Source organism: Oryx dammah, unplaced genomic scaffold (genome assembly GCF_014754425.2).
Source record: "Oryx dammah isolate SB20612 unplaced genomic scaffold, SCBI_Odam_1.1 HiC_scaffold_2, whole genome shotgun sequence".
NCBI lineage: Eukaryota > Metazoa > Chordata > Mammalia > Artiodactyla > Bovidae > Oryx > Oryx dammah.
In genome coordinates, this window is record NW_024070186.1 from 177058527 (window position 1) to 177070996 (window position 12470).

The 12470-nt window shown below is 47.0% G+C and overlaps 1 protein-coding gene across 2 annotated transcripts in view; it reads left to right on the forward strand.

The window, feature by feature from the left end:
- Positions 1-8135, forward strand: part of POLR3E (RNA polymerase III subunit E) — a 31289-nt gene extending 23154 nt beyond the window's left edge. For both annotated transcript variants that reach the window (XM_040257696.1, XM_040257702.1), the window contains 4 exons: positions 467-969; positions 3232-3309; positions 5813-5938; positions 7070-8135. In XM_040257696.1, coding sequence (XP_040113630.1) covers positions 467-969; positions 3232-3309; positions 5813-5938; positions 7070-7126 — 764 coding nt within the window. In that variant the 3' untranslated portion in view covers positions 7127-8135. The remainder of the gene's footprint in view (positions 1-466; positions 970-3231; positions 3310-5812; positions 5939-7069) is intronic.
- Positions 8136-12470: the final 4335 nt, after the last annotated feature.

Genomic DNA, 12470 nt, shown 5'->3' on the forward strand with positions numbered 1-12470 from the left:
GCTGCCCTTCTGTGCCTCTTCCCCTTGCCCACAGACCTCAGCTGAAGGCTTGTCTAGTGGCAAAACCTTGCTTCAGGGACTGAGGCTTCTGGACTCCAGGGCAGTGTCTGGGTTCCAGGCCTGGAGATTTCTCACCCTCCAGTTGGCAGGGTGGCTACTGGCAGGGACTCAGCAGTAACTTACTGGGCCTCTGAATGTGGAAATCTGATTTTTCCGGTTCTGTTTTTTCCCTCATGGCTGGGGTAGCCAAATTCCTTCTGGGTAGGGTGGTGGTGAAAGGGCAGACTGGGCCACTTGCTTCTGCACCAGCTGGTTTGCATTTTTCCTGTCCCCTTCCTGTGCTCAGCAGAGTGTCCCCATCAGGATAGAAGGGAGTGTCCATGGGGCAGAGGGGCCATGGGCCTTCTCCCCAGGTCCTTCCCTGCACCGTCTCTACTGTCCTGAGCAGCCCTGTGTCTTCTCCCAGGGCCTGTGGGGCTGGTCTCTGGGGACCAGAGAGTCCAAGTCGCCAAAAGACAGGCCCAGCAGAACCACGCGCTGCTGGAGCAAGAGCTACAGCAGAGGAAGGAGCAGCTGCAGGCGTCTGCGGTCCTGCCCGGTGTGCGGATCAAGGAGGAGCCCATGAGTGAGGAGGGGGAGGACGAAGAGGAGCCCATGGACACCTCGCCCGGTGGTGGCCTCCACGGTGGGCTGGCCAACGGGCTGCCTGCCGTGCGGGCGGCAGGCGGGGACAGCTTCAATGGGCACCCACCCTCCGGCTCTGCCGGCACCCTCGTAGCCCGGGAACTCAGGGCCTTTGTGCAGGCCACCTTTCAGAAACAGTTTGTGCTCACCCTGAGCGAACTCAAGCGCCTCTTCAACCTGCACTTGGCCAGCCTGCCCCCTGGCCACATGCTGTTCAGCGGCATCTCGGACCGCATGCTGCAGGACACGGTGCTGGCCGCCGGCTGCAAGCAGATACTGGTGCCTGTAAGTAGAGCCCCCGGCAGCAGACGAGGTCCCATGGAGGGCTCCTGGGCACGCCTGCCTGTCCAGGAAGAAGTGGCTGTGGGAGAGAGGCTGGCAACCAGACTGGCCTGAGCCCTGCTGGCTTTGGGGAAACAGCTGTTGGTAGGGTGCGTGGGGCAGGGGCACTTGGGAGACCGTTGGCCTCAGTGTAAATGTAGGTTCCCACGTGGTTGCTGTGTACGATATTGGGCTGGTCAGTCTCCCAGCCCTGCACCCTCATCTGAAGTGGGCAAATGTTGGTTTTGTGTCACGGGCTTTGGTGAAGGCCGAGTGGGTGCCTGTAGGCCATCGCCTGTTGCCTGGCACACAGGAGGGCTTTGGCCATGCCAGCTCCCCATCCCTGGGTCTAGCCCCTTCCTGTGCCAGCACCCCACCCATTCCTGCCAGCTTTGCCATTTTTTACAATGATTTCAATTCTAGTGTCATTTGATCTTGTAACCGAAGATGAAGAAACTGAGTTTCAAAGAAATAAAATGCACTTGCCCAGGAAGTGATAGAGCCGGACATTGAACCTCAGTACAGTGGCTGCAAGTCTTAAATCCTTTCTGCTGCAGCTGAGATGAGCTGACCTCTCACCAGAGCCCTCAGCTGTGCCTGGGTCCTGGCGGGCCTCCCTGTCCTAGAGCTGGCTGGCCAGCTCTGTGGCTTTTCAGTGAGCATTTCTGGTGCAGGCCTGCAGGTGCAGGGTGGGCCACCCCCACCCCGGGCTCCTTGTCTTGTCCCGTCATTGGAAGGGGTCTTAGAGGGGAGGAAATACAGGAGCAGAGGGATCTTTGGAGACCACTTCCCTGAGCTGAGGGTACAAGGGTGCCCGGCTGGGTGCTCTCTTCATTCTCCTCCCAGGCTCTGTGCAGACCTGTCAGCGAGTCGGGTGAAATGGGCTGTGTCTGCCTCTTAACAAGGGAGCACTGCCGTCCGCAGCGTAAGATCAGAAGCACGTGCAGCCTCGGGTGATTTGAGGCAAAGGCCCATCCCTGTGTATGTGAGGAGCAGAAACTAGGGCAAGAGGCCCTGGGTCCCAGGCTGGCTGGTGTGTCCCAGGGGATCTGGCCCTCGTGGCAAAGGGTCTCCTTGGTGAGGTCTCTATAGAAGGTAACGAGTTTGGGCACCCTGCCCTATTTGGACCCTCCCTTGTCCACCCAGTAAATAGGTTCAGTTACCTGCAGTTTTGCCTTTCTCTGATGGAGCCAGCCAAGGCAGGGGCACCTGCCTGTTAGCCAGGCTATCTTGGGCTGTTGGAGGGGATAGAGGACAAGGGACACGAGTAGCCATCCCCAGGACCTGCTCATCCTACACTTCTCAGTAGGGTCGGCATCTCTACTCAGAAGACCCTGGCCTTCTCTTCCAGCTCTCTTGCTGACTTTCCTCTGTATCTTAGTCACGTCCAAGGTGGAAGATTCCTCAGACCTGTCCAGCCTCATTTTTTTTAGCACAAGGGAGCTGAGGCCCAGGGAGAGCGAGTATATGCGCCAAGACTCAGCCCCTAGTGCTGCTGCTTATTAGTGGCGTGGCCATGAACACTGAGTAAACCTTGCTGCATGGGACCTCCCTCATGGAGAGTGGCTCCCTCTCTGGTAGCAAATGAGATTTAAAGCCCACCTGGGACTTTACGTGGTAGGAATTGTTACTGTTACTTGGGTTGTGGCGCCAAGACCGGAATCCACTCTGCCAGGTGCCCTTTCCACCGTCCCCTTCTCCAGGCACCAGGAGCCTGGGCTGCCCTCTCTGTGGTCCGTCTTCAGACTCTGCTGAGCCACGTGGCATGGGCTGCTCAGGGTGGATCAGGGCCTCTAACCCATGTTGGCATGGCTTTTGTAGGAGGAGGGATTGAAAGGGATCCCACGATATTCCTAAGGATTTTAGGGGGGTGGGAGTGCTTAGACACATCTGAGGGTTGGTTGAGGGTGGGAGGACACAGGATGTTGAAGCAGAAGGGAGAGCTAGTGGCAGGCTAATGGGGAAACACAGACGCCACCTCCCCACCTTCCCGAGCACGTCTGGCTTGGGCTGGGCTTGTCTGCGCCTCATGGAAGCGGTCTCCGCGCGTGGCTCAGGAGGAGGGGGAAGCCGCAGTAGGTTTGTGGCTGCCCACAGCTAGTGAGAGGCAGAGGCTAGGACTGGAACTCTGTTCCCAGAGCTGGGCGGGTGCAGGCCGACAGGATGAAGGCAGGTGGATTCATGTGTTAGAGCCAAACGGCCAACTCACGCCTGGGCCTCGGTCAGTTTCCCCCACAGACGGCTGCTTCCCCGGATGAGCAGAAGGTGTTCGCCCTCTGGGAGTCTGGAGACATTAGTGACCAGGTGAGGTGACCTTCCCGTCTCCCCAGGAGGGAGCAGGGCGGTGTTCTGCAGGGGGGTACCTTTGGGGAGACCCAAAGTGTAGTCGTATCCATTTCAAATTTTCCAGCCACTCCCGGTTTTAAATATTCTCTGTGTCTCTGTATATTTCAAAACATACTGGATGTGCCAGTGGTGTGAGCCAAAAGCAGTGGTTCCCAAATGTCAGGCTGGACTGGCTGCATCAGAAACACCTTTTAAAAAGTACAGAGATTCAGTTTCGTTCTATAGGAATGGGGTAGGGTCCTAGGTATTTAAGTTTCCACAAAGCCTTCTAGATGATTCTACTGCCCAGCCAGGCTTGTGAACCGGTGATGGACCACATTTCTCAGATGACTGATGGTGGTAGGAATCAAAAGGATTTCTTATCAATCTCAGGTCTCGGATCAGATGTCAGAGAAATGAGTCCTTTTGCCTCTAGTCACACCTGGACAGGAATGAACAGAATATTAATTCAACCAGCAGGATCTGAGATCCAGAAGTTTTCCTTAAATCATGAGGTTGCCTGAATTTTAAAGATTAAGATTTAATTGCTAGACTCCAGTAGATGTGTCCTTTTCCAGGTGTTGTCCTTAGGAACTGGGAGAGAGGGAGTGAGCAAAAGCCCCCACTAAGATCTGTGTCCCCTTTTGCCTCTTAGAAGGAGACTGACAGGCAGGCTGAGAACACCAGAAGGGCAGGGCCTTCTGTGATGGAGAGCCATCTGGAACAGGTCTCTGTGCTTTTGGCCAGAGTGGGTGGCATCTGGGTTTCCTCCTCTTGAACTATTCCAGTAATTAAAAGGAAAAAAAGGTAGTAAATGCGTATTCTTCAAAACAAATGAGACTGAAAGCTGTATGGGAAGCTGGTCTCCTGCTTTGCCTGACCTGATTCCCACTCCTCAGAGGCGATGACTTTTTAATTACAAGGTGTCATTTTATATGTACACACGCACAGATATACACAGATTGTGCTTCTGCTATTTGATGTCTCACCTTGTTATTTTCAGTGGGCTTCTGGTTGCATTGGTTGAGGATTTAGTTTTCAGCTATGTTGGGAGAATGGATGTGTGGGATGTATTTTTTTAGTTACATCACATATCAATGCTAGACTAGAAATGTGTTCATTGTGGAGACAAATATCAGTAGTTTACCATATCCATTTCTTTTTTATACTGCTTTTCTTGTTTTCACTTGCATGGTTTTCTGAACACATAGACACCATCAGGAGTACTGTTCTTGAGTCCCGGACACCTCTCCAGTGGGACCAGCTCCATGTCTCTTGCTGGCTTGCAATCTTGTGTCTTCCTTGTTGCTTAATCTTAGCTTCTAAGGGGACCAGAGGGGTTGTCTGCATTCTCATGTCTTAAAATGGCTTTCTTTTGTCCTCAGGTATTATTTGTCTAGGACTAGGGTTTGGATGGAGAAGGCAATGGCACCCCACTCCAGTACTCTTGCCTGGAAAATCCCATGGACGGAGGAGCCTGGTAGGCTGCAGTCCATGGGGTTGCTAAGAGTCGGACACGACTGAGCACTGAGCGACTTCACTTTCAGTTTTCACTTTCATGCACTGGAGAAGGAAATGGCAACCCGCTCCAGTGTTCTTGCCTGGAGAATCCTAGGGATGGTGGAGCCTGATGGGCTGCCATCTATGCGGTTGCACAGAGTTGGACACGATTGAAGCAACTTAGCAGCAGCAGCAGCAGGGTTTTGGAGGGCAAAGCATTTTCCTCTGAATACTGTTCCATCGTATTCAGGCTTTCAGAGTTGTCGTCAAGTTCCTTGGTCCTCTCTTTCTCGGTCTTTTCAGTTTGATCCACATCCTTCCCTTAAGCCATACGTAAGGTTTTATTCTTACTCTGCATATAGCGCATCAGTGCGTCTCCAGATGTGCCCTTGTGTGGGTTAGTACTGTGCTGGATGGTTGAGTCATCCTTACAAGTTCTGAAATCTCTTTACCTGTTTTTTCTCTATCCTTTTGGAATTCTTAGGTCACACATTAGACACAGTGGATCAAATCTTTTCTCTGTCATTTAACACTTTTTGTTCTTATGGGGGGATTTTGACAGTCTTCCCTCTTTCCTTTTTTTCTTTGGGACATAATGATTTTCATGGCATCCTGTTTTATGCGTCAGGACTTTAAGCCACTCACTCCTCATCCTGTCCACTCAGTTAAGGTGTGGCTTCCCTGCCTGCTCAGTTATCCTCTTGTTTTTCTGTCACACAAAAGTATGTCTAAATACTGCTCCTCTGCTAATGGCTTCACTGGCATTTTTGTTCTTGTGTGCATGTATCTTTATTTCTTCATTTTATTAAGGCTTCTCTCAGGAGATGACAAACTGGCTACACATGTTTGTCTTTAACAAGTCCTAAGCAAGGACTTTGATCACAGACTACAATGTGGAGTTGGGTCCTTAGCTTTAGATTTCTTATTTATTAATGTTTCTGTTTTAGATAATTCCCGTAATAACATGTTTTTGCTACTAAAGCATCGACAGGTTTTGCTTGAAATTTTTTCCAAAAATTACCGGGTACGCCGGAACATGATCCAGGCTCGGCTGACTCAAGAGTGTGGAGAAGATCTGAGTAAACAGGAGGTGGATAAAGTGCTAAAGGTACATCCATTTTTGGTATAATAATATGCAGAGGCTCTGAGCTTCTATTCTGACCTTGAGCCTACTAAGAACCACGACGCCCACAGCTGGCTCCTCCCTGTCTTAGGCGGAGACTGACTGTGGAAACGATCTCGTCTGGTATCCTTCCTGTGGCTGTGCTTATTAATCAGGCTTCCTCTGCACCCTTCCCCAGCCTGCTGGGTCTTCAGCAACAGATAATTGGCATTGGTTTGGTGGGTTTATGCAAAAGGACTAAATTGAATAAGATGTAAACTCCATTAATAGTCTAGCAGGTCATCATCCTTTACAGTGACAGGGCCTAGATTGGAATCTGTACCCCGACTCCTCCTTTGAATTGTGTACCACTTTTTTCTTCCCCCCGTAACCCCATACTAAGTCTTGTGCTCCTTGCTTTTAGTAGAACAATTTAAAAATCAAATTTAAAAAGAAATAAAAATACTTCATTCCTGTTAGGCGTTGGCTTCCCTGTGGCTCAGATGGTAAAGAATGTGCATGCAGTGTAGGAGACCTGGGTCTGGTCCCTGTGTCCAGAAGATCCCCGGGGGCAGGGAACGAATGGCTGCCCACTGCAGTACTCCTGCCTGGAGAATTCCACGCACAGAGGAGCCTGGTGGGCTACAGTCCCTGGGGTTGCGAAGAGTCAGACACAACTGAGTGACTTAACACTTTTTCATAATGTCTTTATGAGTTGACTGTGTGGCACAAATACCATACTTGCAGAAGCATTTAGTTTTAGCATTTAGCTTTCAGCTTTCCTGGAAACTGATGACAGATTCCCTATATTCTAGTATTCTTATATTCCAGGTCCATAGATGCTGATGCAATTTGTGAAGCACCTTTTTTCTGGTTAGCTTATTCATATATCTTTCGTATCCTGTGTTTATAAAGCACATTCGTTTATAGTCCCTCTCTCTTAAGACACCCCTGGGGAAAGAAGGGGTCAAGACCCACGCATGGAGGAGGCTGGGCGGTGATGACCATAGTGTCAGGCAGGTCTTGATCCCCTGTTTGTGTTCTCTCCATGAATCGTAAATCAAGTTTTGATATTCTGCACAGAATGTGCTGCTTTTCCTGCTAATGTCTGCTCTCAACGTGTTTCTTTATTCATAGGACTGCTGTGTAAGCTACGGTGGCATGTGGTACCTTAAAGGGACGGTACAGTCTTGACAACAGTTGCAAATCACTAACCCAGTGAATCCAAGCCCAAGGACGGACGGCAGAGCCAGCAGAGGTGGAAGTAGAGTTTTGGTTGCTTCAGAAGACTCGGAGCAAGAGGAACTGACCATCTCTCGGCCTGGGGCCTCGCACTGTCCAGTGGACAGAGGGGATCATACTCAGCCAGTGGCAGGGTCACCTTAAGGTAGATGGCTCCCAGAAGAGACCAGCTGGGACCTTCTTTGCAGTACAGTTTGAAATTCGTGATGTATTTTGCTTGTTATTTGGTTTCATTCTCATAATAAAGAGAGTGTACACTGTCACCGGCAGGATGATGAAAATCATGGTCTAATATTTTACTTTCAAACTTAATGCCAACAAGATCTGAATTATGTTTACAAGATGAAGAAAACCTCGAGGTTTTTAATATTTAAAATGCCTGGAAGCCAATATTAAGTCTTCAGTTACCTATCTGCTAAGACTTCTGCCAACTTCATTAAACAAACCAAACCAAATTGTTTCACTGTTGGTTTCCTGTGGCCATTTTACCTTTTCAAACAACCTACTTTAAAAGTCACAGTCTCAACTGTTTACATGAACCATAGCAAAAAATCAGAATCAAATACATTTATTCTCAATGTTTGCATATGGATGCAAATAAAACGAGGTAAGTATGGAACAATGTATAAGTGAGGTCATCACACTTTGATGTAAAAAATTTATATTTTGTGTATTTTTAAAATAAATGCTAACACTAACCTGGCATCATGGTGCTGCTGTTTTCAAATGGTTGCAAGAAGGCAGTGCTGTCTGCTCTCAGAGCCTTGTATGTATATCAGGGGGCCGGCAGCCAGCAGCACTGCCGGGTGGAACTGTACAGTCGCATATGTAATTGTAAAATTTTCTAGTACACATTAAAGATAGTACAAAGAAACTTGTTAAATTTTTATGTATTTTACGTAGCCTAATATAGCTAAAATATCAACATGTAATAAAAATATTAAAGTTTTTTGGTACCAAGTTTTTAGTATCTGGTATCTTATACACTGTGTAGTCCACGGGGTCGCAAAGAGTCGGACACGATGAGCGACTTTCACTTTTCATCTTAGCACACTCGCAGTCTGGAGTAGCTACAGTTTTAGTGCTCAGTTGCCACATGTGGCTAGCCCATCGTGACCACTGGATAGTCAGCCCGTGAAGGACTGTGAAAAATTAAAGAATTAAGCTAGATTGGGCGAGACAGGGTATTTCGCTAAAATAAGACTTCCGCTGTGAAAGTCACTGTCGTGACAGTAGAGCCACTACTCTGAAGATTTAGACGATGGTGTCTGTGTATGTACTTCTCCCCGCTGCCAAAAAATAGAGATACAATATTTGGTAATCAAAGTTTTAACAGGTTGATTGTATATTATGTTCTTGGTTCTAATTGTCAACATACATGAGGCTGAAGAGTAAAAACCTTCTAAGATGTTTCTGGAGTGTGTCCAGCTATCCTATAGCTCTAGTCAAGGGGAGGCCCCTTGTGGTACAGCAAAGACTGAGCAGACTGGAACTGGTGGGGCTTGGAGGAGTCAAAGCCTTAAACACTAATAAAGAGAAGTGAGGTAAACACTGAATTCAGATAGCTAGGGAAATAAGAACAGAGAAGGAAATATTTAAAAATAAAAATTAATGAGGTAAAAATGTAAATTAAAATATACCAATAGCTATCAAGGAAGGAAAATGACACAAGCTTGTATAGACAATGAGATGGGGAAAGTTTAGAGGAATTAGATGATTTATAACTAAAACATAAATTACTAAAAGTGGTTGGAAAGAAACTGCAACAGAGCAATTACTAGAGAAGAAAAGGGCCAGGGATCATCACAGTTGAATTATATAAAACCTTTATGATGTAACAGCGTGTGATGGTCCCCCAGATGCTTATCAGCATTGATCTTACAGTCTGACCAAGACAGCATAGTAATAAAAAGGATACACAGTGGGTCCCAGGACCATGTGAAGAATTAAGTCAGCCGAGCCTATGTGAGGGCTTCCATAATGGCCCAGTTGGTAAAGGGTCTGCCTGCCATGCAGGAGACTCTGGCTTGATTCCTGGGTCGGGAAGATCCTTGGACAAGAGATAGGCTACTCACTCCCGTATTCTTGGGCTTCCCTGGTGGCTCAGCTGGTGAAGAATCTGCCCTGCAGTGCAGGAGACCTGGATTCGATCCTTGGGTTGGGAAGGTCCCCTGGAGAAGGGAAAGGCTACCCACTCCAGTATTCTGGCCTGGAGAATTCCATGGACTATATCACAAAGAGTTGGACACGACAGTGACTTTCAGCTTTTCATGTCTATGCAAGGGTGATTTCCTCTGAGATCAGGAACAAGGTAAGGATGCCTACCATAATTACTTCTGTTTAGCATAGTATTGGAAGTACTAGCTAGAGCAATTAGGCAAGAAAAAAACTGGAAAGGAAGTAATATGTTTGCAGATGATATGATCTTATATGTAGAAAATGAAATATTTCACAAAGTTTGGATGAGTTAAGTAAAGTAGCAGAATACAAAGTCACAAAAATCAGTTGCATTTCTACATACTAACAATAAAAAAAATAAAAACAATTCCATTTACTAAGGCATCAAAGGGAGAAGGCAATGGCACCCCACTCCAGTACTCTTGCCTGGAGAATCCCATGGACGGAAGAGCCTGGTGGGCTGCAGTCCATGGGATCGCTGGGAGTTGGGACTGAGCGACTTCACTTTTGCTTTTCACTTTGCTGCATTGGAGAAGGAAATGGCAACCCACTCCAGTATTCTTGCCTGGAGAATCCCAGAGACAGAGGAGCCTGGTGGGCTGCTGTCTATGGGGTTGCAGAGAGTCGGACACGACTGAAGCGACTTTGCAGCAGCAGCAGCAGCAAGGCATCAAAAAAAAAAAAAAAAAAAAAAAATCTTAGTGACTGACCAAGGAAGTGGAAGGTTTGTATAATGAAAACCATAAAACATTGCCAGATGAAATTAAGACAAATGGAAACACATCTTTTGTTCAGGGATTGGAAGAGTCAATATTACCCAAAGTGATCTACAGATTCAATGCAATTACTATCAAAATCCCAATGATGTTTTTTGCAGAAATAGAAAAACCCATCCTAAAATTAATAAGGAATCTCAAAGGACACCAACCAAATAGTCAAAACAATCCTGAAAAAGAACAAAACACTAGAGGACTCAAAATTGATTTCAAAACTTAACTACCAAAGATACAGTGATTTTAAAGACAAATAGACCAATGGAACAGAGCCCTGAAATAAACACTCATATATTGTCAAATAGAAAACGACAGTCTTCAATAAATGGAGCTGGGAAAACAAGATAGGCTTATGCTAAACAAATTTGGACCCTAAAGTAACACCAGAAAAAATGGAGCAAGACCTGAAAAAAAAAAAAAATTTAGAACTAGTGTTACTTGGAGAAGGAAATGGCAACCCATTCCACTATTCTTGCCTGAAAAATTCCATGGACAGAGAGGACCCTGGCAGCTTATAGTCCAAAGGGTCACAAAGAGTTGGACACAACTGTGTCTATGCATATGGTATTACGACATTGGACTTGGCAATCATTTCTTGGTACGTCAGGGAAGGCACAGGTAACAAGGGGAAATAGACAAATTAGACTTGGTGAAAATTTAAAAATTTTATGCATCATAAGACACTCAACAGAGTAAAAAGACATCCCACAGGAGAAAATACTTGTAAATTTTATCATCTAATGTGGGATTAATATCCAGATTGTATAGAGAACTAAAACTCAAAATAACCCAGTTCAAAAATGGGCAAGGAACTGGAACAGACATTTATTGAAAGCATCAAGTGGTAGAGTGGTGCAGGACAGGGGTCTCATGGTGGACCCAGAAGGCAGGCCAGAGCCCCAGGTGGTCTTCAATCTGCAGCCTCCGCACTGGACTGGAAGCAAGCAAGTCTGTGTGCTGTTCAGGAGCAGAGTACTGGTTACTTACAGCCCTCTAGTAAGACTCAACCGTTTTCAAGTCCCGTAATGGGGCTCATCTTGGTGTTGGGCCCCAGGGCTGGGGTGTCTAATATGTGGCTTGAACCCTTTACTGCCCAGGGTGGACCCCTGGCTTGCCCTGTGGCACCCCCTCTTCTGGGTCACCCACTGGGGTTGCGGGTTCAGACCGTATCACTTTTCCCTTCTCATAAGACTATATGGTTCTTTTTTACTGCCTGGTTCTGGGAGAGCCACACTGCTAGTCTTCAGATCATTCTCAGAACTATATGGAGCTGCAGGCTTGTTGTTGTTAAATGGTTTTATTTATATTTATTTATGGCTATGCTGGGTCTTTGTTGTTGCCTGGGCTTCTCTCTAGTTGCGGTGCACAGGCTTCTCTTGTGGAACACAGATTCTAGGGTGCCTGGACTTCAGTAATTAAGGCACTTGGGCTCAGCAGTTGGCACACAGGCTTAGTTGCTCCTTGGCACATGGGATCTTCCTGGATCAGGGATGGAACCTGTGTCTCCTGCATTGGTAAGCTGATTCTTTACTACTGAGGCACCAGGGAAGCCCATGTAGTTGTAGTTTTGAGTTTGCTGGGGGAGGTGAGCCCAGGGTCCTACAGCACCATTTTGATCCTGCCTCCCAGAGTTACTGTATAATGGGTAGTTTCACTTTTGTTCTTTTTTTTAATGGCTGTGCTGGGTCTTTATTGCTGCACATGGGCTTTCTCTAGTTACAGCAAGCAGGGGCACGCTCTAGCTGTGGTACACGGGCTCCTTACTGTGGTGGCTTCTGCTGTGGAACACGGGCTCTAGGCACACGGGCCCAGCAGTTGCGGCATGTGGGCTCGAGGGCACAGGTTTCAGTAGCTGCAGCACTGGCTCAGCTGCCCGAGGCATGTGGGATCTTCCTGGACCATGGATTGAACCCATATCACCTGCAGTGGCAGGCGGATTCTTAACCCCTGGACCACCAGGGAAGTCTGAGTTTCAGTTTTAAAGAGTAAGATTATGGGGCGGAATGGTGGTTGATGGTTGCACAGCAGTGTGAATGTATTTAACACGTTTGAACTGTACACTTAAAAGTGGTTCAGATATTAATTATGTGTATTTTTACCACAATAAAAAACCCAGAAAACTTGAAGTTCAGATAGTTCAAACTGTCAAGCACAAAAAGAAATAGTGTTTAAAGATTAATGTAACTACATGAAAATCTTATTTCACAAAATTCCAGTAACAAGGTAAAATAAATAGCATATAATATCTAATTGCAAAAGTGAATTTCCTAAATACTAGAGCTCTTTAATAGGCAAAAGGCAATGCAAAAATGGCTTTGAACAGATTAAAAGCTATTCAACCTTAT